We start from the raw sequence: 26374 nt of genomic DNA, 5'->3' as shown, positions 1-26374 counted from the left end.
GCAGAAAAAGTGATTTTATTTCTTTAAATTATCTCAAAACAGACCAAGCAATGAACAAAGCTGATAGTGTATTCATGTAGCAGTTTGTCAAATGACTCTTATTCTATATAGCATACAAGTTTGTTATTCTCAGCACAGATCTGTGTGTGTGTGTGTGTGTGTGTGTGTGTGTGTGTGTGTGTGCGTGTGTGTGTGTGTGTGTGTGTGTGTGTGTGTGTGTGTGTGTGTGTGTGTGTGTGTGTGTGACGGTTTTATTCTTTAGTCTTCAGGTGTCACTGGACTAAGTCGTTGTCGTAAATGTCTGAGGAGAAGAAAAGAGAACAGAAAGAATCATGCTTTCATTCTTCATCAAACGCCAAGACTAAAAACAGGAGTTTTAACACTGGTTCAGATGTGGATATTTAAAAACGGAGTTTACTCCTCGTTTAAAAAGAACAGCAGCAATAATTACATATTAATCACACTGGTGTCACCACAACTTTAACTTTAATAACTTATTAGGCCTACTTACTATAGGACAAACGGAATGGCTAGCTTACTTCTGGGTGCAACTGCCGTTCGTTTGCATTAGATGCAGTAGACATATTGTGTTTACATTAGTAGTCTTTACTCAAAATCATTAGTTCACATAAATTATTCATTAGTAGTCTTTACTCAGTTAGTTCACATTAATTATTTATTTTCTTGAGTCTAACTTGAATAAAATAACTATTTTAAGCTAGAACAACTATAAGCTAAGCTATTAAGCTACAATCATTTATTAATACAAGTAATCTATTTTCTTATTCAATTATACACTCAAGCCTGGCTCCATAGGGCCATTATAAAGGTTGAAAAAAGTATGAAATTAAACTGCAATTTTTCAAACAGTAAAAAAGATAAATTAAATTTGAATTCAAGTGATATAGATACCTAAAAGTGGTGACTCACTGAACTGTCTAGTTCAAAGTCTGAAGGAATAGCATACTTTTTTTTTACTAAATTCACACATTTTAAAACTGTGACAGTTCACACAACTTTACCACTACATACATAGTGCATATTATTTCATACTAGTTTCTGCTGCAGACGCACCCGGAAGTACTTTTTTGTTGTCGTGATGTCACACTGATTCATAGGATTAAAACAATTATGAGAGAAAGCTAAATCCTCAAGCTAAATACAAAAATATAAGCAAATGCAAGAATTTTTCTAGTATACATTAAAAAAGAATTATGAAAAAAAGGGTAGCCAAAGAATACGCACCGTTAAAATAGTCGACATCGTCATAAATGTCTCCTTCCCTGTAAAGAAACACTGAGGCTGTTAAAGTGATGAGGACTCACACACATATTAACATAATTAACATGACATATTAACATGACTTACATCTGAAGCAGCAGAGATCTGGACACATATCCAACTGTGAGGAGTGAGAAAGGAATGATTATTATAATCGCATATACATTTCTGCATACTTCTTGCAGCTTGGTGTTGTTTGTTTATTTAAAATACTAAAGAGGTAATCATAACCTGGGCAAACCAGAAATAATGGAGACAAAAACTTAGAGAGAAAGGGAATCTGAGGATTTAGAAACTGTTTGATCTGTCAAAATGGTTCAGTTTCCTCTCAGAGTTCACACACACACACACACGCACGCACGCACGCACGCGCGCGCACGCACACACACACACACACACACACACACACACACACACACACACACACACACACACACACACACACACACACACACACACACGTCTGTCATGTAGAAATGTGCACAGGAGCCTGTGGTACACTGATGAAGGTGTGACTGGTGAAGAATTTTCTGCTACTTTCTGTAGGCTACTTTTGATGTTGAGTCGTTATGTTTCTCGGAACATGTCCTCATAACGAAATGACAGAATGAGTCGATTTCCAATGTCAGAATTACATATGAGTGAAAAGTGCGTGTAGGTGATACACCTCGCATGGGACATACACATCAGTTAATGTGAAATACAGCTTGGTTCACTTTTAGATAGTCTCGCTGGCCAGCCTCCTCTCCCTTCCGTCTGAGGAGTCTCGAGTCTGGCGCCGCAGGTCTCCATATTGGGATTGCGATGGGCGGCGCTTAGCGGCAGTGCCATTGGAAAATAGTTTCCAACAATCCAATTTGCCGTTTTCAGCGTGTAGCAACGAGCTAGCGTGTAGGTTTCTGCCGTTAGCTTGCTAGCTAGTTAGCGTTGTTGTTTTCACTGAGGCGGCAGGGCACTATTTACAGCGACACACAGGGAGGAGGGAGCGGAAGGCGCTCTGATTGACATGGTCGGAGCCAATGACAGAGTTTGTAATAAGCCTGGAGCGGACATCCGGCTGCCACCGAAACAGTCGCTCCAATGGGAGAGCAGAGTAGAGCAGGGGAGGGTTTATCCCTGTTGCCTGTTTCCGCGGCGCCAGACTCCTCGGACGGAAGGGAGAGGAGGCTGGCCAGCGAGACTAACTTTTAGACAACTAAAACAACTTGGTTATGGTTAGCGTTATGGTTTGGGTTAGGGTTAAAAACTGAACACGTCGGGACACAAACCTCTCTCACTTGAAAGATGAGGAAGTTTCATATCACCCTTTCACCCTTGTCAGCGAGCTATTTCAATATCAGACTGTTGTTACGTTAAAGACCGCCAGAGGTCGCCGCTACTTCCTGGTTACAGCTCCCGACTCTGGCGTATGCCCTGTCTGCACGCATGCGCTTGACTCTGATTGTTTTTACAAACGAGGACCACAATGGAAACAAGTCATGGACTTTATTGTGTTTTAATTCCTCGACAATTTGAATACTGGTGTATTGATTTCTGTCCACTGTGTGTTTTTTAACAACTGTCATAAATAAATGTATTAATTCAAAATCAACCAATGTTGTTTTTCTTGTGAGGATGGCCTGGGCTTCATGATCTGTACCAAACAGCTGATCTCCGAGGGAGATGTCTTCATACTGTACTGGATGTTGAAGGTGTATTTTAAGACACGCCCACTCATCTGTCATTTACATTGAGAAAACTCTTGTATTTTAAGACACGCCCACTCATCTGTCATTTACATTGAGAAAACTCTTTCTTATCCGGAATATCTAAGAGAGAGCAGGAAGGGTTCAGGTCAGAGAAGAGCATGAATCAACTTCACTAACCGAGTGCAAATCTGCTTCACAGCACATTTGCAAATTGTATGTAAACCTCATTTTGTCAGGTAGGTGAGGATATGTGTAGGATAGATAGACGTATGTGTTGATGAGTTGCGTGGATCAGTCTCATAGCAGCAGTTGTGCTGATGGAGGGACTGTTTGCTTACTCAGAACTCTTTTCCAGGGCTCGTTTGTGCCACAGATGGACTTTTATAAATGAGTAAGACCAAAACTGCATTCTTATCTCAAACAACTGGGCTAAACTGTCGCCCTCGCAACAGAAAATACTACAAAGACAGCTGCTACTCATGCTGTGGATGACTTTTATTAACACCCTATTTGCATTACTCTATTATTGCAGTTTTTGTTCTTGATTTGTGCCTTATTATTGTCCCCCCCACAACCTCCAGCTTAATTTATAATACTACTTAACCCAGCAGCTGCACCTGGTCGAGGGTCAGGCAAAGGTCAAGTTACGCCGTGGGGTTATGGGCTGGAACTGGCGCTGGTCTTCCAACGGGAAAAGACCTTCTCCCTCTCCCTGGTCATGGGTTAAGGCAGGGGTTCCCAACCTTTTTTGCCTTGTGACCCCATTTTGACGTCACAAAAATCTAGGGACCTGCAACATTCAAATTGCGGTACACCATCGATAATATCATCAGTGACATCGTCAGTGATGTCACATGTAACAGTATGCGTCTTTTTCCCCTCAGAATATTGACTTTAATCTGACAATTCGGACTTTAATCTTAAAATTCGGACTTCTTTTTTCAGAATTCTGACATTAAACTCAGCATTCTAACTTTATTTTCAGAATTCTGACTTTATTCTCAGAATCCTGATTTAAAGTTATAATCTCAAAGATTTTGATCCAAATAAAAAATCATGTGACCCTATTTGAATTCCAGGTGACCCCATTTAGGGTCGCGACCCTAAGGTTGAGAACCACTGGGTTAAGGTCTCCAGGGGAAGGCTTGGGGGAGACCCTAGGGTCCGCCCCATAAGCCCCCCCCTCCCACAGCCCCACCATATCCAAAACCTCACCTCAACCAAGTGGCTACCAGTGCCTAACCCTCCCCCCATACCTAACCCTAAAATACCACCTACCCAATGCCTAAACCTAACCTGTGGAGACCCCCTCCTCAATGCCTAAACCCAGCCTGTGGAGACCCCCTCCTCAATGCCTAAACTTAGCCTGTGGAGACCCCCTCCTCAATGCCTAAACCTAGCCTGTGGAGGCCCCCTCCTCAATGCCTAAACCTAGCCTGTGGAGACCCCCTCCTCAATGCCTAAACCTAGCCTGTGGAGACCCCCTCCTCAATGCCTAAACCTAGCCTGTGGAGACCCCCTCCTCAATGCCTAAACCCAACCTGTGGAGACCCCCTCCTCAATGCCTAAACCTAGCCTGTGGAGACCCCCTCCTCAATGCCTAAACCCAACCTGTGGATACCCCCTCCTCAATACCTAAACCCAACCTGTGGAGACCCCCTCCTCAATGCCTAAACCCAACCTGTGGAGACCCCCTCCTCAATGCCTAAACCTAGCCTGTGGAGACCCCCTCCTCAATGCCTAAACCCAACCTGTGGAGACCCCCTCCTCAATGCCTAAACCCAACCTGTGGAGACCCCCTCCTCAATGCCTAAACCTAGCCTGTGGAGACCCCCCCCTCAATGCCTAAACCCAACCTGTGGAGACCCCCTCCTCAATGCCTAAATCCAACCTGTGGAGACTCCCTCCTCAATGCCTAAACCCAACCTGTGGAGACCCCCTCCTCAATGCCTAAACCCAACCTGTGGAGACCCCCTCCTCAATGCCTAAACCTAGCCTGTGGAGACCCCCTCCTCAATGCCTAAACCCAGCCTGTGGAGACCCCCTCCTCAATGCCTAAACCCAACCTGTGGAGACCCCCTCCTCAATGCCTAAACCCAACCTGTGGAGACCTCCTCCTCAATGCCTAAACCTAGCCTGTGGAGACCCCCTCCTCAATGCCTAAACCCAGCCTGTGGAGACCCCCTCCTCAATGCCTAAACCTAGCCTGTGGAGACCCCCTCCTCAATGCCTAAACCTAGCCTGTGAAGACCCCCTCCTCAATGCCTAAACCTAGCCTGTGGAGACCCCCTCCTCAATGCCTAAACCCAACCTGTGGAGACCCCCTCCTCAATGCCTAAACCCAGCCTGTGGAGACCCCCTCCTCAATGCCTAAACCTAGCCTGTGGAGACCCCCTCCTCAATGCCTAAACCCAGCCTGTGGAGACCCCCTCCTCAATGCCTAAACCCAACCTGTGGAGACCTCCTCGTCAATGCCTAAACCTAGCCTGTGGAGACCCCCTCCTCAATGCCTAAACCCAGCCTGTGGAGACCCCCCCCTCAATGCCTAAACCTAGCCTGTGGAGACCCCCTCCTCAATGCCTAAACCTAGCCTGTGGAGACCCCCTCCTCAATGCCTAAACCTAGCCCGTGGAGACCCCCTCCTCAATGCCTAAACCCAACCTGTGGAGACCCCCTCCTCAATGCCTAAACCCAGCCTGTGGAGACCCCCTCCTCAATGCCTAAACCTAGCCTGTGGAGACCCCCTCCTCAATGCCTAAACCCAACCTGTGGAGACCCCCTCCTCAATGCCTAAACCCAGCCTGTGGAGACCCCCTCCTCAATGCCTAAACCTAGCCTGTGGAGACCCCCTCCTCAATGCCTAAACCTAGCCTGTGGAGACCCCCTCCTCAATGCCTAAACCCAACCTGTGGAGACCCCCTCCTCAATGCCTAAACCCAGCCTGTGGAGACCCCCTCCTCAATGCCTAAACCTAGCCTGTGGAGACCCCCTCCTCAATGCCTAAACCTAGCCTGTGGAGACCCCCTCCTCAATGCCTAAACCTAGCCTGTGGAGACCCCCTCCTCAATGCCTAAACCTAGCCTGTGGAGACCCCCTCCTCAATGCCTAAACCCAACCTGTGGAGACCCCCTCCTCAATGCCTAAACCTAGCCTGTGGAGACCCCCTCCTCAATGCCTAAACCTAGCCTGTGGAGACCCCCTCCTCAATGCCTAAACCCAACCTGTGGAGACCCCCTCCTCAATGCCTAAACCTAGCCTGTGGAGACCCCCTCCTCAATGCCTAAACCTAGCCTGTGGAGACCCCCTCCTCAATGCCTAAACCCAACCTGTGGAGACCCCCTCCTCAATGCCTAAACCCAACCTGTGGAGAGCCCCTCCTCAATGCCTAAACCTAGCCTGTGGAGAGCCCCTCCTCAATGCCTAAACCTAGCCTGTGGAGAGCCCCTCCTCAATGCCTAAACCCAACCTGTGGAGAGCCCCTCCTCAATGCCTAAACCCAACCTGTGGAGAGCCCCTCCTCAATGCCTAAACCCAACCTGTGGAGAGCCCCTCCTCAATGCCTAAACCTAGCCTGTGGAGACCCCCTCCTCAATGCCTAAACCTAGCCTGTGGAGACCCCCTCCTCAATGCCTAAACCTAGCCTGTGGAGACCCCCTCCTCAATGCCTAAACCCAACCTGTGGAGACCCCCTCCTCAATGCCTAAACCCAACCTGTGGAGACCCCCTCCTCATTGCCTAAACCCAACCTGTGGAGAGCCCCTCCTCAATGCCTAAACCTAGCCTGCACTTCCCAAGGTGTAACTTGACCTTTGCCTCACCCCAACAGGTGCACGATGCTTGTTTAACGGTGCGCCCCTGGACGTATATTATTTGCCCACAAGGGAACCGTGCTAACATCCGACACACAAGGTGTGTGACAGAGCGGCGGTATAGGACGCTCTCTGAATGAGAATGTGTTGCAGCGTCCTGTAGGGCCTATCTATATAAGGCAGAATTGACCAAAAAGTTGACTCTGACAATGTTAGTGAGACTGGAGCTCAGTGTCTTGACTGGACACATGGCTGCTGCTGAAATCAAACCTGCGAACTTCTGCTGACATGGAAACTCTCTGATCAGCAGGCAAAACTTTACACCTCCATTAGTCAATTATCATCTCATCAACAGACGACAGGCCTTATTGCCCAGCTCACTCGTCCTAAAAAGCTGCTCATGTATAACTGCCTGTAGGTTAAAGGGACATGAGGCTGCAGACAGAAGTTCACCTACATTTCCCATACTGGTTGCGGCAGAGAGCTTTCTTGTCACTGGTGAACTCGATGACGTCCAGGACTTCTCCCTGAGCCACGGGCAGGTCCTTCGCCCCCAGCTTCTTGACGACGCCATTGGGATCGACCAGCATGACGTGCAGGATGTGCGGCGGCCCTTCAAACTGGAGACAACCGGGACATAAAAAGATCTAAACAGGAGTCTTATCTGGAGAGACTTAACAGGGAGGAGTCCAAGTCCTGGGACTTTGACATCACATCCAAGAGTTTCTACTTGAAGAAAATCATAACTACTTGCACAAAAGGAAAAATCATTAGGCTATATTATTAAAAGGTATTCTTAGGACCTAATAAAATGTGATTACATTGATAAAAAATCATGTTGTGGTTTGGGGCACGTTATTGAGGTGTGGGGGCACGGTGGCGCAGTGGTAGTGTTGTCGCCTCACAGCTAGAAGGTCCTGGGTTCGATTCCTGCCTGTGGGCGCTGAGGGTGTGTCGTCCCCCCCCCCATGTCTTCAGTGCCCAATCCCAGGTGGGCTATCTCATCAAAAGGGCCTTTCTGTGTGGAGTTTGCATGTTCTCCCCATGCTCCCCTGGGGTTCCTCCATACAACATCGGTATAGACCCCCACTAAAAACATGTAGAAGATCGTCGTCTGACCAGTGACATCAACGTTTCAAGATGGTCTCCAGGCGCTGTACACTAAGAAAGCTACCCACTGCTCTTGGCTGCCCCCCGGAGGAAGGACAAGCCTGGATGGGATAAATGCAGAGACTATATTTCATCGTGTGTGGCTGGCCGCATGCATGTGTTGTGGGTTGTCTTGTGACAAATAGACGGGTTTGTCCGTCCAGTTCTTCTTCTTCAATAGTGGATATGTAGTGGATGCACAAAGTACTATGGAGAGACATTTACAGTTTAGTGTCCGTGGGCCCTTTAAAGATTGAGGCTAGAGGGGGCCTTGCGAGATTAAAGAGTTTATGTAGCTCCAGGTTACAACCAGCACTAAGTTGTTGTGTTTAGCAACGAGAGAAGCTACTCTGTAACGTTATTGTGGAAAAGAAATAAACGGACCAGTTGGATCAAAAGAACTGTCTCCTCATTGCTACGCTCTCACATGTGATTATCGTTACATGCGTAAGCATCTCATGTGTGTGAGAGGTAAAATGTGTGTATGTGCATCGTTTGAATTAGGTCCCATATGGCAAGTCATAAGATTAAGTACACAGTTTAAGTACTGTGTACTGTGATTAAGTACAGTCATCTAAAGTGAGGACTATCTATGCCTTACAAAGCATTTATAAATTAAATTAAATTGTTAAATACATTATAGATTAGCTTATTAATCAGGAACAAAATATTTATAACTGTTTATGAATTACTTACTAATGCTTAGTAATAATGTATTAACAATGTTTTATAAATGATGAATTATTTACTAATAGGCTACTTAACTAATGCTTAATAGTGTGTAATTATTATAGTGTTACCCTAAATAGTAACATTGTTGCCAATTAAACTGCATTTATGGAATATAGATCAATAATTAAAAAAAACAAAAAATATTAAAAGTCTTTCTAATAATAGATATACAGGCCTAGTGTGCAAAAGACTAGAATAATAATTAGAAACTTTTCATTTCATTATTTTTGGAAGCATCTTTGCTTCATGGATTTTTTTTCAACATGTGCCTAAGAGTTTTGCATAGAAGTGTATATAAAAGTGGAACAATTATAAACATTTGTTTAGCCTTACTGGTAAAACATCTACTGTAAAGAGCAATTGTCAATAAGTTTAACTTTTACTTCATGTCTCTCGAAGTTCTGTTAACAAAATCAATCAAAGGAGAAAGACGAAAGAGGCTGCTAAACTGTTTTCATGTGAAATATTTACCTTAAACTTCTTTTTCAGCTCCTTCTCCACCATTGGATCTACCGGGATGCTGAAACAAAATGGCGATGATTTATTCATTTTCTTTGGCCAAAGCAAAACAAAGCAGCTTAAAGCTAATCCATCGCAACAACACACTTTCCCCAGTTTCCTACCAGAGAATTAACAAAGTAAGTAAAAGTAAATGAATTTTATCCCCCAGCCCACAATATCAAACAATAATTTCCAGGTCCCGCTCGTTTTCAGTGAAGCAGATCTGGACAGATACCTGATTTCAGGAGGTGGAGGGGGGAAGTCCAAAGGTAATGCCTCAACATCATCATAGTCATCATCTGAGAGGAGAAAAAAGTTGCATATTATTACACATTTTCAACGTAAAATGATTGTGTGTAATTACCTCCAAAAACATTATGCTTTGGTTATGACCAAAGTTATTATATCATAAGATCAAATTAAAGCTAAGATAAAAGCTAGGTGTTAAAAAATATTTTTTTCAAAAAGAGACTTTCTGAAAAAGAAAGAACTGAAACTGTTTTGTGTAATTGTAAAAGTAACACAAAAAAAAATTGCTGAAATGTTTTTAGTTTTCGTCTCTTTGTTTATATGGAGGGTACAAAAGAATATGAATCTTTGCCGAAGAATTTTAGAGTGGTCCCAACTTTAAGTTAGTTATCTCTGTTGAACAGAGATGCAATGAAATAAATATTGAGATTGTCCTAAATTGAAGCGACAGAGGTGTTGAAGCTGCGGTGTCACTCACCGTCATCCTCTTCGAAACTGCAAAAAAGAGGAAACACAAACATATCAACATGGAGGAAACCAAGAAAAGCAATGCCACCGGGCAACAAATAGTTTACAGGTAGACTGATATATATACTGAATATGACTTTAAACTCTTTGGTAAGGGCAAGGGTGGAAGTAAGTAACTAATTACATTTACTCTGTTTCTGTAATTGACTTGCTTTTTGGTGTAGTCTACTTGTACTTTTTTGAGTATTTTTTAAAGTCAGTAATTTTACTTTTACTTAAGTACATTTTTACTGAAGTATTATAGCCTACTTTTCTGTATCGTACGGTATTTTAAATCCCATCCCATCCTGTCAGCTGCAAGTCATTAGGGCTCCTTAAGGCTCCCTGCGATTCTCCATGGGTGTGCGCATACTTAAAAAATAAAAATAAATAATAACAGCTGCCCTCGGAGCAGATTATGAAGAAGGTTGTGAGACCGAAACATCTGAAATAAATCCAGTCTGGGAGACATCTTTAAGCAGTAGCAGTAATTTAATGTAGTAGCTAAATCTGTGGCTAGAAAAATTACTTTTTTTAATGGAATATCTTAGTTTCAACTGTATTGAGCGAACAACGGGCAGCTTTATGTTTATACGTGTGGTATGTGTGGAGTTTGGGAACTCACGATCTCTATTTCAAGTGAGCTTGCTAGGTCAGCACTAACGGTAACCCCGCGTCACCAGGCACAGTCCTCTCACAACGCTTCAGGGGAGAGGTGACCACGTGACCATTTAGCAGACTTGCTGCTACCATTTGTTAGAATTGGTGGAGCCTGCGGTGACCCATCTAGATAGTAATAGAAGATCTATGCTAATACTGTACTGTCACAGGAAGTGTAAACACAATAGGAAGTAACTGGCTGACTACTGTGTTGGAACATAAGGTGAATAAACTGATGGACTTCACCATGAGAAGAGGAATCTGACTTTATTGACTTTATTTTATTTTTAAAGACTTTTATGTTTACCGTCGCTTTTAACTGCTGACAGCTACTATGCAAACCCAATGAGTCCTCTATAAGTTTTTAGCTCTTTCTGCAACTGCTGCGCCTGTTGCTTAATGCACTTTTTATACTCTTTTTTTTAAGTTTTGTTGTGATGCTTTTAAATGTCAATTTTATTCTCTTCTTTTCTTTTCTTTTCCTGTCGACCATTTTATGTGAAGCACTTTGAATCGCCTCTGTGTATGAAATGTGCTATACAAATAAACTTGACTTGACTTTACTGTATGTTGTCTCTGCACTTTGTTTCTCATTAATGTTTCCAGGGAAAAAAGTCGAGTGTGAACTGTCTCCATTTCGAATAATGTGGAAAAGATCACTACTATATCTGTTCTAAAGAGGAGCTCAGGAACTTTGAATCGAGGACATTTTAGACACTTTACATCACTTTAGACACTTTACATCATCTGACATCACCCGACGGCACCAAAGATCAACCAATAGCAGATGACAATTTCAGGTGTTCAGGCTTTACACAGATTTAGGTTCAGGGTGTTAGTCACTCTTTAACGCGCCACTATGTAACTATTTGACCTCAATATAACACATTCTAAATCATTTTGCTGGTTTAGCCTACTGGCTTCTAATATGGAGAATGGCACCTCTTTCATTCTGCACCCAGAACGCCTGTTTCTGCACTATGTCACTTCAATCGAAGTGGATGGGAGTTCCTCAAATAGCACTACAAACGTACGTGTCTGTGTGTGTGTGTGTGTGTGTGTGTGTGTGTGTGTGTGTGTGTGTGTGTGTGTGTGTGTGTGTAGACCTATGTGTCGTTTTGAGATTTCAGTGTTTGTGCATCTATTGTTTGTGTTCAAGGATTCGTGTCTAAATGTGAACACAAATAAAGATATTAAAATGTGTGAGTGTGTATAATATGGTGTGTGTGTGTGTGTGTGTGTGTGTTGACATATAGGCTACATGTTCTACCTGTCTCTGTGATTGGAGGAATGCATGTAGGAGAGGTTGTTGCTCATTGGCGGGTCGGGGGGCGGCGGGGGTAACGCCGACGGGTCGATTCCTTGGGCCTGCAGCACTTTGCGCTTCACCGCCTCGTAGTCGATGTCCACACAGCTGTTGCTGATGTAGCCATCTGCAAGGCAACGCAGGGGCAAGGAGACACACACACACACGCACGCACGCACGCACGCACACACACACGCACACGCACACGCACACACACACACGCACGCGCACATGCACGCGCACGCACACACACACACACACACACACACACACACACACTCTTTACATCTGTTAAAGCTCTTTATGAAGGTGAGGGTGTGATCACCAGTGGTGTAGTGGAAGGTAGACGCCGTCTACCTACCTATTTTTATATATACACACAGTATATACTGTATATATATATATAGAATATATATGGCATATAGCATATATATGGTGGTGATCACACCTAGTAGTAGGCCTACAAGTGTCACTGGTCTCTAAACCCGAGTGCAAAGTTGACTTTGTGTTTTTGCCCATTTAGGTTCACACTGAGAAATTACAAGTAATTTACAACCAAAGTAGGGCTTGGAAACAAAAGTCACATAGCTTGTTATATTCAACACATTCTCACTCCCAACCATACAGTCTATGCTCCCAATTCGTCGAATAGTGATGAGTTTGGTCAGCCAGTTCCTGTAATGATGGATTGTTTGTCTCTTCTTCTCTGGTGTTCAGTTAGCCCCACGGTTAGCCCTACTGTCAGAACCTGTTTCTTCTTCTCTGGTGTTCAGTTAGCCCCACGGCTAGACCTACTGTCAGAACCTGTTTCTTCTTCTCTGGTGTTCAGTTAGCCCCACGGTTAGACTTAGACCTACTGTCAGAGCCTGTTTCTTCTTCTCTGGTGTTCAGTTAGCCCCATGGTTAGACTTAGACCTACTGTCAGAGCCTGTTTCTTCTTCTCTGGTGTTCAGTTAGCCCCACGGTTAGACTTAGACCTACTGTCAGAGCCTGTTTCTTCTTCTCTGGTGTTCAGTTAGCCCCACGGTTAGACTTAGACCTACTGTCAGAACCTGTTTCTTCTTCTCTGGTGTTCAGTTAGCCCCACGGTTAGACTTAGACCTACTGTCAGAACCTGTTTCTTCTTCTCTGGTGTTCAGTTAGCCCCACGGTTAGACTTAGACCTACTGTCAGAACCTGTTTCTTCTTCTCTGGTGTTCAGTTAGCCCCACGGTTAGACTTAGACCTACTGTCAGAACCTGTCCCTTCTTCTCTGGTGTTCAGTTAGCCCCACGGTTAGACTTAGACCTACTGTCAGAACCTGTCTCTTCTTCTCTGGTGTTCCGTTAGCCCCACGGTTAGACTTAGACCTACTGTCAGAACCTGTCTCTTCTTCTCTGGTGTTCAGTTAGCCCCACGGTTAGACTTAGACCTACTGTCAGAACCTGTCTCTTCTTCTCTGGTGTTCAGTTAGCCCCACGGTTAGACTTAGACCTACTGTCAGAACCTGTTTCTTCTTCTCTGGTGTTCAGTTAGCCCCACGGTTAGACTTAGACCTACTGTCAGAACCTGTTTCTTCTTCTCTGGTGTTCAGTTAGCCCCACGGTTAGACTTAGACCTACTGTCAGAACCTGTCTCTTCTTCTCTGGTGTTCAGTTAGCCCCACGGTTAGACTTAGACCTACTGTCAGAACCTGTCTCTTCTTCTCTGGTGTTCCGTTAGCCCCACGGTTAGACTTAGACCTACTGTCAGAACCTGTCTCTTCTTCTCTGGTGTTCCGTTAGCCCCACGGTTAGACTTAGACCTACTGTCAGAACCTGTATGGCCGTGGTGCCGAGCTTTCTTATGGGTTTCTTATTAGGGAGAGGGTTTGACATATTCTTTACATGCTGAATTTCACAGTGAGACTCACAGTTGCCAGTCAGCGAGCGGGCGAGCCACCTGCCCGCTGGGTTGTTCTTCACCCGGAGGATCTCCACGCTGTCTCCCTGTCGCACACTGAGGTCCAGCTTCTTCTCTGCGTGCCAGTCGTGTCGGACCTTCGCCGTGTGAAGAACCTCCACCGGTGCCTGCAGCTGCAGAACAGCAGGGAGCAAAAGCTGTGTGAGCTGCAGCTGTGAGCTAACTGGACAATTTACAGAAATGAATGAGATGCAAGCTTTAGTTTCCAAACGAGGCAGAGCTACTCTGGAGGCAAAGATAATCTGATTGGTTGAGTCAAACTGCAGTGGGCGAAGCTAAAGAACCCCAGTTTATCAAGTTACTTGGCTAACTTGAGTGGCAAAGAAGGAACTCTGCTGAAAATATAAATGATACTATAAGAATGCAAAGTCTATGTGTGTGAGTGAGCAGAAAATGTCTAGCCACAGCAGCGCCATTTTACGTGCGATCAGGCTGAATCTTTCAACAAGTGTAAAGAGCACCCCCTGCAGGTGACCTCACGCAGTTTGATTTTTTTTTAATGAGGAACTGTAATTAGGGCTGACTAAATGGGGCAAAATGGCTAATTAGTGGCCAAAATGAGTCAACACAGTTTCAGCACCATATGAGCTCCATTCATTAGCTACTGATGGAGCACAGCTGAGCGGAGTTGCAACCAGCCAGGGAAGTGGACTATGAAAACCCCCTGGAGAGAGAGAGGAGAGGCTGCATGCCAACTCTGTGAGCGAAGCCTGACTAAATGGCTAGGGGATGGGTATAAATGCCAATGACTTTTTTCCCCATTCCTTCATAACCATCTTGATGATGGAAGGTCAGCAGCTAGCTAACCAGTTCAGTGGTTCTCAAAGTGGGGTCCGGGGACCCCCAGGGGTCCTTGAGGGGGTCCCAGGTGGTCCCCAGCAAAAAGGAGAATACAGTAATTCATTTTCACTATAGCTCCATCCATAAGTAACACAATGGCAGAATGTATGGCTATTTTGGTCATCATGGGGTTCATACACTTTCTGTAATAAAACATCTAAAGAAAAGAGAACTCCCGCACACTGTCTCCACTTGCAAAATAGAGGTTTATTAACAAAAAGAATAACGTTTCAGTCCAACGACCTTCATCAGATTCTTCTTCTGATGAAGGTCGTTGGACCGAAACCCGAAACATTATTGTTTTTGTTAATAAACCTCTATTTTGCAAGTGGAGAAAGTGTGCGGGGAGCTCTCTTTTCTTTGGATTCAGTCGGGTTTTCCCTCCTCCGACGCACCTGTCATTTTGAGGTGTGCAGAAATGTTGCTCCTGTAATAAAACTTCTAAAAGCTCAAATCTTATCAGATGGGGAGCCTGGGACAAAATCTTATCAGATGGCGGTGCGTGGTCTAATTTGTGTCAGTTTCGGGGTCCTTGATGTGGAAAAAGTTAGAGAATCACTGGCCTAAACTACCACTGCATCTAATCAGCAGTGGTATTTTGTATGTTTCCTCTGAAGGAGCCGGACCTGAGAGTATGTCTGGTAGGATGGACGTTGCGGTTCCCTACCTGGAAGTTCTTCCTCAGCTCATTCTCTCTTTTCTGACGTTCCTTCTGATCTCTCTTCTCCTGCTCCTGCTGTTTCTTCACTTCCTTCTGGCTTTTATTTTCAGTGTGACTCTGGTTCAACTCAGTGGGACTCCGGATCAAATCCAGTTGCTCCCTTTAAAGTCACAGTGAAATGAAAAATGACTATCATAACACCTGTTTCCCAATAAATACCAAAAGAATACACAGCTGTTTCAACCATTATAGCTGACTCTGGAGCCAACGTTGTCTGTGGGTCCATGAAGACACTCATTCACCTTATGTAGAAGAGACAGTCTGGCTTGAGAGACTAACAGGAAGTGTAAACACAATCAGAAGTTCTGATTGTGTTTACGCTTCCTGTGACTCATAAGCCTAGTCTGACTCATAATGTGAGTCAGACTAGGTTTGACCAAATGAGTCAGTCTAGTTTGAGCAAGTAAAACAGCCGGCGTTTTGAACAGGAAGTCGTGACCAGGGGCGGATTGCATAATCGGGCACGTCGGGCAAATGCCCGGTGGCCTGGCCTGGCCTGCAAAAAAAAAAAGAAAAAAAAGGCCACTCACTGAACAGCAGGCCAGGCGCCGCCTACTGGTTTACTAGTGGTTTTATTACTTCATTCAGGGTTAAAGTGGGTGCATCTCATTATAAAATTGGACTTGGCCCAAATTGGGCTTCAAACGGCCCAAATCTGGCTTTAAACGGCCCAAATCTGGCTTCAAACGGCCCAAATTGGGCTTCAAACGGCCCAAATCTGGCTTTAAACGACCCAAATTGGGCTTCAAACGGCCCAAATCTGGCTTCAAACGGCCCAAATTGAGCATCAAACGGCCCAAATTTTTCGGCGCCGCCCTTCGGACGCCGGCACGCGCGTCGGCCCGTATCAGCCTGGCCTGCTTGGTATCTAATGCCCGGCCTGAATTATGATCCCAGTCCGCCCCTGGTCGTGACACAATGGGTCAAGTGGGCGGGGCTACATAAGGTGAATACTGTAGGTCCAAAATCATTGACAAACGTATCCCTTAACGACAGATAATGCATTGGGCTGACAATTGGAGAGGTAGAAATGTTTGTACTTACTCATCAATAAAGTCATAAACATCATCGCTGCCCTGCGAGAGAAAGGCGACAGAGAGGGTTAATTTACAATGGTGGGAAAATGAATTTTTGTTTCTCCTGATGTCATATCATATGTGTTATGATCATTATCATTATTATTATCATCATCCTCATCATCATCATCATCTCCTCACCGCTTCCATAGACTCTGAAATGTTGTCACTCCAGGAGTCTGTGGATGAATTAGAGATAAGTCAAGATACAGGACCTCCATTTAAAAAAGGCCCATGTTCTCATGCAAAAATGAATGATTGATAGCACAACATTTAAAGAGATGACGGTACTTTAAAAAGGAATCTCTGAATAATAAAAGAGACTGGATCATACTTTGAAGGATCATGAATGATTAGCTTGGGTAATGCTTTTCTGGCATGTTGGTAACTACTGTACGGTATCTCCTCATTTATGTCAGTCAAGAAGCAGCTCAAACAGGAACTGTTAGATATAGTCTACTGGAGATGAAAGTGGCAAAACATGGAAACTGGTGGATTTGTAAGAAGCAAAGCAGTAGCACGATGCAGTCGCTCTTACCGTGCTGCTCAAAGCTGCCGATGTCGTCGTACGTGTCCTGGTTATCTTCAATTTGCCTGCATGCCGAAAATCAAGAAAATTAAACAAAATCTGCTCTGAAATGCTTCAACAAAAGAAACAAGCAACTAAGAAAAAAGCAATGATTAATACTGACATTTACTTTGAAATACCAGTACAGTCCCACATATTTATGCAGATGTTTTCTTCACCATATATCACTCATGAGTCATGACCAAATGAAGTTTTGTGGAAAAAGAAAAAAGAGAATAGGCCCACCAAAGCACACCAAATGACTCTGTGAGCATGAAAAGAAAACTTACTAAGGAGTTTGATTTATTTGTAAGGTATCTTCGAGTATTAACTTGTGGAATTGTGACATGTTAGAAAGTATAATTGTCTGTATTTCTGAAATGTGTGATGAATAGTAAAGATTTTCAGCTGTAACTCACCCATCACGTTACATTCGTCATTGTGCTCTGAGTAAGTTGGCTATATGCAAAAAATAAGGATTTTAACAATGTCCCCTGGACAGTGGAGTGTCTATCAAGATTAGTCAAGTCTCAAGTCTTTGAGGGGCAAGTCCAAGTCAAGTCTCAAGTCCCTATGGATGAGTGTCTGCTGCATGCCATCCAGTCTGCTTAGAACACTGCATAGCTAAAACTAAGGAATTCAAAGCATGTACTGTATTATCCTCACTCCTTATCGAGAATACAGTAGCAGCAATGATTAGAGATGACATTTGTAGACATTTCCTTAATGTTAATGCACCAAAGAAAGACACAATTTAATAAAGAAAAAGAAAGATTGTTCACAAGTCCCAAACCTTCAAGTCCAAGTCAAGTCTTTGAGGACGAGTCTCAAGTCAAGTCTCAAGTCACTGTGTGGGTGACTTAAGTGCGACTCAAGTCCAAGTCTCAAATCCAAGTCCCAACTCTGCCACGTAGTCACTAACTGTTTTAACTTCATCATACTAAAACCATATTGCATTGAAAAGTCCTAGATAAGTAGTTTGAAGATATTAAATTGATAATGGACCCTTGATTTGTTCTGACTTGACTTGACTACATTTAGACTTGAGACTTGACATTAACGACATGGACTTTCCTTGCTAATCTACATTTAGATTTGGGACTTGAGCCTCCAGAGTTGAGCCTGACTTTGGACTTGAGGGAAGCCGACTTGGTCCTCTGGTTCTATCAGATCCTGTGGACTGGTTAATACTCACACAGAGGCGGGCTGGTGCGGAAGACTGCCGGGTTTGTTGAGACGTTGTGGCAGACATGGAGAACTCATTACTCCAGATCCGAGGGGGCTGACTAACCCGGGTCTCTGAGGATTCATTAGTCCAGGTCCTGGAAGACCAGGTAAAGACAATCTGTTGCCTCCAGAGCTGGAAGGACCTGAGGATGAACCAGAGATCTTTCACTCAAAAAATCAAAAATACAAATGTTTCTTCATATTTGTAGTGCTATTGAAAGATTGTTTTGGTGTGAGTTGCAAGTTGTGAGTTTTGGAGATATCGGCCGGAGATGTCTGCCTTCATTGGAACTGGACATCATGACTGGGTTACTCAAGATAACCCACAGACCTTGTTGTGAGCAGATTCATGAGTAGGAACTATTTTTCCTTCGACCGAACTACACCCGCCAACCGTCTCACTGCACAGAAGGAAACATGCTAACGTTACAGCTAAGCTAAGGTAACTTTAGATGCACACTTTCCTTCTGCACGATGGGATGGTTGCTGCTCACAACAATGTCTGTGGTTTATCTTGAGTAACCTGATCATGATGTCTGGAAAGAGACATTGCTGTTGAGTTTTTCAAATGTTATTTGTTTGGCGCTTTGAGCACCAGAAGCCTAGTGCCATCCAGTTCCTTTGTAATCGAGAGAAGGCAGGCATCTCACTTATTGTTTTAGAATCAACCCCTTCCTTTCTTTGATCTTTTGATTCTTTTAAAATGTATGAATTTATGGTGCCGCGTCTATGTGCCGACAGACCACAGTGCCGACAGTCCGCAATGCCGATAGCCCACAAGCAGAACCAGCTGAGCGAGGCGGCGTGCAGCGTGTCGGTGGACCGGCTGGAGCTAACCTCTCCCAGCCCCCACGTCAAACCTAACCTCCCCCCATGCCTAAACCTAACCTCCCCCAGACCCTAACCCAAAACCTAACCTCTCCCACCCCCCACACCTAAACCTAACCTCCCCCAGACCCTAACCCAAAACCTAACCTCTCCCACCCCCCACGCCTAAACCTAAGGTCGGCATTGCGGGTGGTCGGCATAGCGGGTGGACACCGAATTTACTGACTCTTTTCAGCAGGCTGATTTACAGTGAGTGCAACATTACAAGCAACCGATAGTAAAAGTGCAAAAGAAGTCCTCACTTTCTCTGAAGACAGCAGATGTTCTGAAACATTTTCATCTTGTGGAAAATAGTTTGGAAGGTTCATTTTGAGGTTTTGCCATCATCCAGTGAAGCAGTGGGACAAATAAAATGGCCACATGTCACAGCTGGTGTCAGTAGATGACAGGAAACTACATGTTTTAATCCTCCACCTATGGGTGTTGCCCACATTAACCAGCCAGTTTAAAAGTTCTGCCAAGCCCAAATAACCTTTACAACAGAAAATAATCTTTGTCTACTGTCTCACTGCCACTTCCCCAGGATGAACATGGGTCTGTGATCTCACCTACTTCTCTCTGAGCATTAACCTCCAAAGAAAGCCTCTCACCTTCGCTCCTCCTGGGAGGAGGCGGCACTGTTCGTCTGCTCCCCATGTACGGCTCCAGGTTGACTGTGGGAGGCCGTCTGGGCTTCACGGGCCGGGGGGTCTCATGAGGCAGGGGCCTCCTCAGAGGGGTCACCTCCGTCACCGCCCTCTGGCTGGGCATCAGCCGGGCCTGCCCCGGGCCGGTGGCCGGGATGCTTGGTTTGATGGCAGAGCTGGGGGTGAGGGGTGTGCTGAGAGATCCGGGGATGAGGGGTTTGTTGGGAGTGCCCGGGATGAGGGGTTTGTTTGCAGTGCTGGGAGTGGTGGGGCCCGGCCTGGCGCCTTGCGGCCCCTGGTGTTTCAGCATCATGTTCTGTATCATGTCTCCTGCCAGCTTGGCGCTGATGGAGTCTGCCGGCTGGGCGGCGTCTCTGAGGGCAGGAGAGGGAGACGGTCGAGCGCCGACAGCCTGCGCAAGCAGAGCAGCGTGTGAACTGGGAGCGAAGGGAGCCCTTATTGGCCCGGGGAACCGCGCCCCGCCCGCTCCAGAGAAAGGCGGAGAAAAGGTGGGAGACAGTTTGTGTCGGACCAGGCCGTTGTCCAACCCAGGGAGGACTCCTCTTCCGAACCCAGGCCGGGGGGATTTTGGGGAGCCGCTGTCCCAGCTGCTGCTGTCAGATGTGTTGGTCCCCCCGCGGAACTTGGCCCTCAGCACCTTGACGTCAATACTCTCCTCCTGAACACAGAGGAGACAGATGCTACTGCAGCCGCTCTGCTTCTGAAGCAGGAAGCTAGCAGAACAGCACACAGCAAGGCACCCCTCCTACTCTCTCTCTCTCTCTCTCTCTCTCTCTCTCTCTCACTCACACACACACACACACACACACACACACACACACACACACAACCTTGAACCCCTACTGTACGCTGCAGCTATCTTTGCAAAGCCAGAATACACAGTGCAGTTTCCTGGTTGTTTTGATCCTTACAGGAACTGTGTGACTCTATCAAACCTCATCCAACAATATGCAACAATCTGCACCAGATGAAACTTCTTTAAAGTAAAGGCAAGGTGGTGGGGGATGACTTATCTGGATGACTTCTTTCATCCAGAGTCAGTATATTTTGGGAAGCAGCTTAGCTTAGCACCTTAGCTGCTTCCCAAAATATACTGACTCTAAGACGCCAAGGAATACACTCTTAACATGACAGTCTTGTATACCTTAAAATATCAAGTCTTAAACACAGGGTGAGAAAGATTGACTTGTTTCTTACTTCAAGACTTTCCCTGCAACAAATGACAAAGTCTCGAAATGAGGCAGATGAGAATCAGAATATGCTTTATTTGCCAAGTATGTAGAAATACACAATTGACTTTGGTGTACGTTGCTCTCAATGTAGCCTACTCAGGGAAAAGGTATCCATGCAAGCTAAAACAAACAAGGACAGTGAGTCGACAGAGGTACATAAAACAAGTGATATTTACAATATATACTAAGAATGTGAAGTGTGTGAAAATTGGATTGTTGGAAACTATTTTCCAATGGCACTGCCGCTAAGCGCCGCCCATCGCAAACCCACTATGGAGACCTGCGGCGCCAGACTCGAGACTCCGGAGAGGAGGCTGGCCAGCGAGACTATCTAAAAGTGAACCAAGCTGTATTTCACATTAACTGATGTGTATGTCCCATGCGAGGTGTATCACCTACACGCACTTTTCACTCATATGTAATTCTGTCATTGGAAATCGACTCATTCTGTCATTTCGTTATGAGGACATGTTCCGAGAAACATAACGACTCAACATCAAAAGTAGCCTACAGAAAGTAGCAGAAAATTCTTCACCAGTCACACCTTCATCAGTGTACCACAGGCTCCTGTGCACATTTCTACATGACAGACGTGTGTGTGTGTGTGTGTGTGTGTGTGTGTGTGTGTGTGTGTGTGTGTGTGTGTGTGTGTGTGTGTGTGTGTGTGTGTGTGTGTGTGCCACAGCTATGCCATTTTACGTGCGATTGGGCTGAATCTTTCAGGAAGTGTAAAGAGCACCCTTGTGGGTGACCTAATGGAGCCGGATGTTTTGATGAGGTAATTAGGGCTGACTAAAATGGGCAAAAATGGCTAATTGGTGGGCGGGGGAGAGGGGATTTCCCTCTGTTTTCTCCCCAATTGTTCTTGGCCAATTCCCCTTGCTGTCCCGGCCGTTGCTCCACACCCTCTGTCGATCTGGGGAGAGTTGTAGACTAGCACCATGCTTCCTCTGATACATGTGCAGTCGCCAGCTGCTTCTTTTCACCTAAAGCGAGGAGTTTCACCGGCAGGATACGTCCAGAACTCATACCCTCATTCCGGCTTCCCACCCACAGACATGGCCAATTGTGCCTGTATGGATGCCCGACGAAGATGGAGGTAACAGCTTTCAGGTATGAGGAACTGCTGACTATCGGATGTCAACACCCATCTCCTTCTACTAACAATCCCCCCGTCTGTGTTGGGGTGGTTTCCTGGAGACGGTTGGATTACATTCTCACTCCTTAAAGACTGAGAATCTGGATGCTGTTATTTGGTGCAACCAGAGTTCAAACCAGAGGTCATTGAACTAAGGGAGGAATTGGAATAAACCGCTTTCTTGAGACCCAGTAGATTGGCACCCCCCCCCCCCGCCTCCTGGATGAAATCAGATTGCAGTAAAAAAAAAAATCAATCAATCAATCAATCAATTACAATTTCCGTGTAGTGCAGACATCAGGACTCACTTCATATGAAAATGCAGATGAAACCATGGAGGTCCAGATGCCCCCGCCCCCCCCCCCCCCCCCCCCGCAAAAAAAAGGCTCCACATTTTGGAGCATCATTTGTGATCACACACGCGCACACGCACACGCACACGCATGCACGCACACGCACACACACACACACACACACACACACACACACACACACACACACACACAGAAGTTTTTTTTCCATGAATGCTCAACATTTATTTGAAACTTAAAGGGACGAGTGAAAGCAGGGTAAGGGAGGACGGAGTTAAAAGTTCATGAAGATCTGCATGCGTCCCCTCAGATGGAGCACAAGATGGAATGTGGACTCCTGGATGTTGTAGTCATGAGAGGGTCCGTCCATCTTCCAGTTGTTTGCCAGCGAAGATCACAGGCTGCTGCTCAGGGGGGATGCCTTCCTTGTCCATGATCTTGGCCTTGACATTTCCAATGGTGTCACTTGGTTCAATCTCCAGAGTGATGATGTGCTTGCCAGTCAGGGTCTTCATGACCCTTTTTTCCCCCCTTTTTTGTCCTGTTTACTCAGATGGGCACTCAACCTTGCCGCTGTTGATGTCATCGATGACATTGTGGGGAGGGCGACCATCTATGGTGCAGCCTACAGACTGAGCGGTGCCCAGGATCTCCTTGATTGTTCCTGACAGCTCCCTGGCAATGGAGCGATGCCTCATGACGCGGGCGATGCCCACAATCTCATTGAAGGTCACACTTCCACTGTGCTTGATGTTCTTGACCTTCTTCCTGTCACGAGGAGGCTCCTTCAGCGCCTTGATGATCAGAGCAGATGCGGAGGGAATGACCTCAATCGCTGCCTGTCTGTTCTGGATGGTCAGCTTCACGGTGATCCTCAGGCCCTTCCAGTCACCGGTGGCCTTGGCAATGTCATCTCCAACTTTCTTGGGAGACAGACCCAGAGGTCCGATCTTGGGGGCCAGAGCTGAGGTGGCTGCCACTTCTCCTCCTGTGCACCTCATGGACACAACTTTAATCACGTTGGGGTCGAATTTGGGAGGCATGTTGCTGCTGTCTTGGTTGAGGTAAGTTCAACTTGGTTGGTGAGGATGTCGGATGAACCTCGATTCAGGACTACCGATTAATATTGCAGCTTCACTGCTAAAGGACAGTGCCGGTCCTACTTATAGACTCTGCAGGGGGATTTATGACATCACTGATGATGTCACAATGTCTGATGTCATAATTCTGATGACATCATCAGTGATGTCATAAATCACTGATGATGTCATACCCACAGATGATAGCCATCATGACATCATCAGTGATGTACACACTGCAACAGGTTTCACCATAATAGCATGGTTCTTGACCAGACAATAATGTCCACTACAGTGTATAAAAATGAATAGCTGGGTCAGGAGGTTAAATAATGTGGTCTGAATGTGTTAAAAGTTGTAGTATGAGCCCGAGCTGCTCTGGAGGCAGAAATAATCTGAAAAAACCTCTGTGTCATTTTTGCGTGCTACATGTGCTCAGTCCTAGCATGGGGACTCTGAAAGATTCTTCTTTGGTCTTTTACGGCATATTATCTAACATTTATTTTGGATATATGAGATCTCAACATAATGTACATACGCTATAAAACCATATATGTCATATATGTGTAAAACAATATATCAAACCTATTAGAAATTGGCCCAATTTCATAGGCAGTTGGCGTCCTTAGTGTTGCATTACTGCCACCCGCCCCACGCCCTGCGCGGCCTCCCCCGCAGCTCGGCTGCTACGTGGCCTCGCCTGCTCTACTGGCGTGTGTGTGTGTGTGTGTGTTGTAAGTTTACATGCGCACGGGTGTGTGTGTGCCTCTTATCTACATCACTGATGTAGATACTGATGTAGATAAGAGATAAGACTGATGACATCATCAGTCTTATGACATCACTGATGACATCATCAGTCTTATGACATCACTGATGACATCATCAGTCTTATTACATCACTGATGACATCATCAGTCTTATGACATCACTGATGACATTATCAGTGATGTCACAAATGCCTATGACATCATCAGTGTGTGTGTGTGTGTGTGTGTGTGTGTGTGTCACAAGTGACATAACTGACATCACTTCCAGTTGTGTGACATCACTTCCGGGACAAAACTTGAAACAGAGAACATTGCCCACTTGCTCCCTTTTCTAATAAGATTGGGGAAAACAGTGCCGAGCGAACACCTGAAACTGTAACATGAAGCCAAAGCAGGAAGTGCAGTGTGACCACACACCTCAGCACCTCGCCTGCTCACTGCACCCGTCGCCACGGCAACGACACCATCAACCAGGCTCTGATAGAAACATATTATGAGACAAAGGAAACACTAAAAAAGCTTGGGTCTGCACCACAACACACACGCGCACACACACACACACACACACACACACACACACGCGCACGCGCACGCGCACGCGCACGCGCACGCGCACGCGCACACGCACACACACACACACACACACACACACACACACACACACACACACACACACACACACACACACACTGACTGAAAGCCAACCATTTCTCCTTCTCAGATGTTTAAACTGTTTCTCAGCAGGTGGGCTGAAGATCAAAATCTGTCATCAGAATTACATAAGAACAGAAACAACAAATAACGGCACAATGAGATACATTATGGTATTGTTCTTTAAAATCCTTGCTGGTACAAATGGGTTTTTAAAAATATAAAAGTAAAACAATAAATAAAAAAAGGTTCTAGACTGATGTACTGAATACTTTTCTGAAAATTATCAAAATAAACATGATTGAATTTGACCTTTGCCAAGAAAATAGGAACATATTTTTAGAAGCTTTAAGTAGAGAAGGTCAGTTAACTGTGGAGGAGATGAAGAAGATATTGAAATATTGAAAATGTCAGTATCATGGAGTGTGTCAATGATTTACTCGTGGCAATTGTGTGATATAATGCTTCCCTTTCATCATCAGCACAGACACCTTTAAACAGTTAACATGAGCCAAGTTCCCTTTTACTGCAATAAATAAGTTTGACTGCAGAGTTCAAACATGACCAAACACCAACCAGGAGAGGATGTTTTGGAATTTCTACACACATTTACATAATGCCACAACTGTTTATGTGAAACCTACTAAAAACCCTGTTAAATCAATACCCTGTTAAATCAATAATATCTCTTATCTGCATACATGTTTTTAACTCTTCTTCTTTACTTTCTTTTCTTTCTTTTTTTCGTTAAATTTTAATTTTACTTCATACTTGCTGATTTTATTTCTACTTATGACGTTATACAAGTAGAGGCCTCGTATAGGCCCTTGCGGGTCTCCAGCCTCTACTTTGCACATTTCTTGTCTTGTTGATAACTTATCAGTATTTTTGTATGTTTGAATATGTGCTAAATAAATAAATAAATATAAATAAATAAAATACTATACTTCTACATGAAATGAAGTCATGCCTGTTAGGTTAAGAGGGGTTTTCAGAGCTATTTGTCTCATGAGGGACGCAGAGAGAGAGCTGTAAACCCCAGCAGAGTGAGACAGAAAAAACTTTCAGCAGAAGAGCTTATAACACGAGGTTAATCATAGACACCTTGACTGTGAGAAGGAAACCAGCTAAGACAATGCTGTAAAGAGAGCGCTATGTGTGAAGCAAAGCCACAAGAGTGTGAGAGGTGACGTGGAACAATATACCCCAACTGTTGATTATAGGGAGAGAGAGAGAGAGAAAAAAAACACATAGTAATGACTTCTTGTCAGATTTCTTACCATCTTTTCCTGAGAGAGGCAGATTATTTTTCTCAGCTGAAAGCAAAGCGCTCCATGTCCAGAGTCACTGTCCCGTATCCAGCCCTGCAGTGTACTGTATCTAAACCTACTGCAGACTACTGT

The 26374-nt window shown here is 45.0% G+C and overlaps 1 protein-coding gene and 1 pseudogene across 2 annotated transcripts; both read right to left on the bottom strand.

Annotated features, from left to right (window-relative positions):
- LOC310786420 (FYN-binding protein 1) lies at positions 1 to 26374 on the bottom strand. The gene is made up of 16 exons (XM_083647628.1): positions 26252 to 26374; positions 19734 to 20448; positions 18224 to 18398; positions 16999 to 17054; positions 16602 to 16639; positions 16429 to 16460; positions 15331 to 15484; positions 13774 to 13936; positions 11847 to 12009; positions 9888 to 9904; positions 9396 to 9459; positions 9131 to 9179; positions 7236 to 7398; positions 1369 to 1402; positions 1246 to 1283; positions 1 to 301 (listed from the first exon to the last, which is right to left on the bottom strand). The coding sequence occupies exons 1-16, from the start codon at positions 26252 to 26254 to the stop codon at positions 273 to 275; spliced, it is 1893 nt and encodes a 630-aa protein (XP_083503754.1). The 5' UTR covers positions 26255 to 26374; the 3' UTR covers positions 1 to 272.
- On the bottom strand, positions 23017 to 23517 carry LOC310786483 (large ribosomal subunit protein uL11 pseudogene; annotated as a pseudogene). The gene has a single exon. The product of its transcript is annotated as a large ribosomal subunit protein uL11 pseudogene (transcript).

Source organism: Poromitra crassiceps (genome assembly GCF_964638095.1).
Source record: "Poromitra crassiceps genome assembly, chromosome: 12".
Classification (NCBI taxonomy): domain Eukaryota; kingdom Metazoa; phylum Chordata; class Actinopteri; order Beryciformes; family Melamphaidae; genus Poromitra; species Poromitra crassiceps.
Note: the sequence above shows the minus strand (reverse complement) of the source record. Positions and strands in the feature narration are given on the sequence as shown.

Excerpts from the sequence above, each read along its gene's own strand:
- LOC310786420 (XM_083647628.1), bottom strand. Across the intron at positions 13,937-15,330 it reads AGCTGAGGAAGAACTTCCAG|CTGCAGGCACCGGTGGAGGT; the intron begins GTAGGGAACCGC and ends GCTGTTCTGCAG. Across the intron at positions 1,284-1,368 it reads AGATCTCTGCTGCTTCAGAT|GGAAGGAGACATTTATGACG; the intron begins GTAAGTCATGTT and ends GTTTCTTTACAG.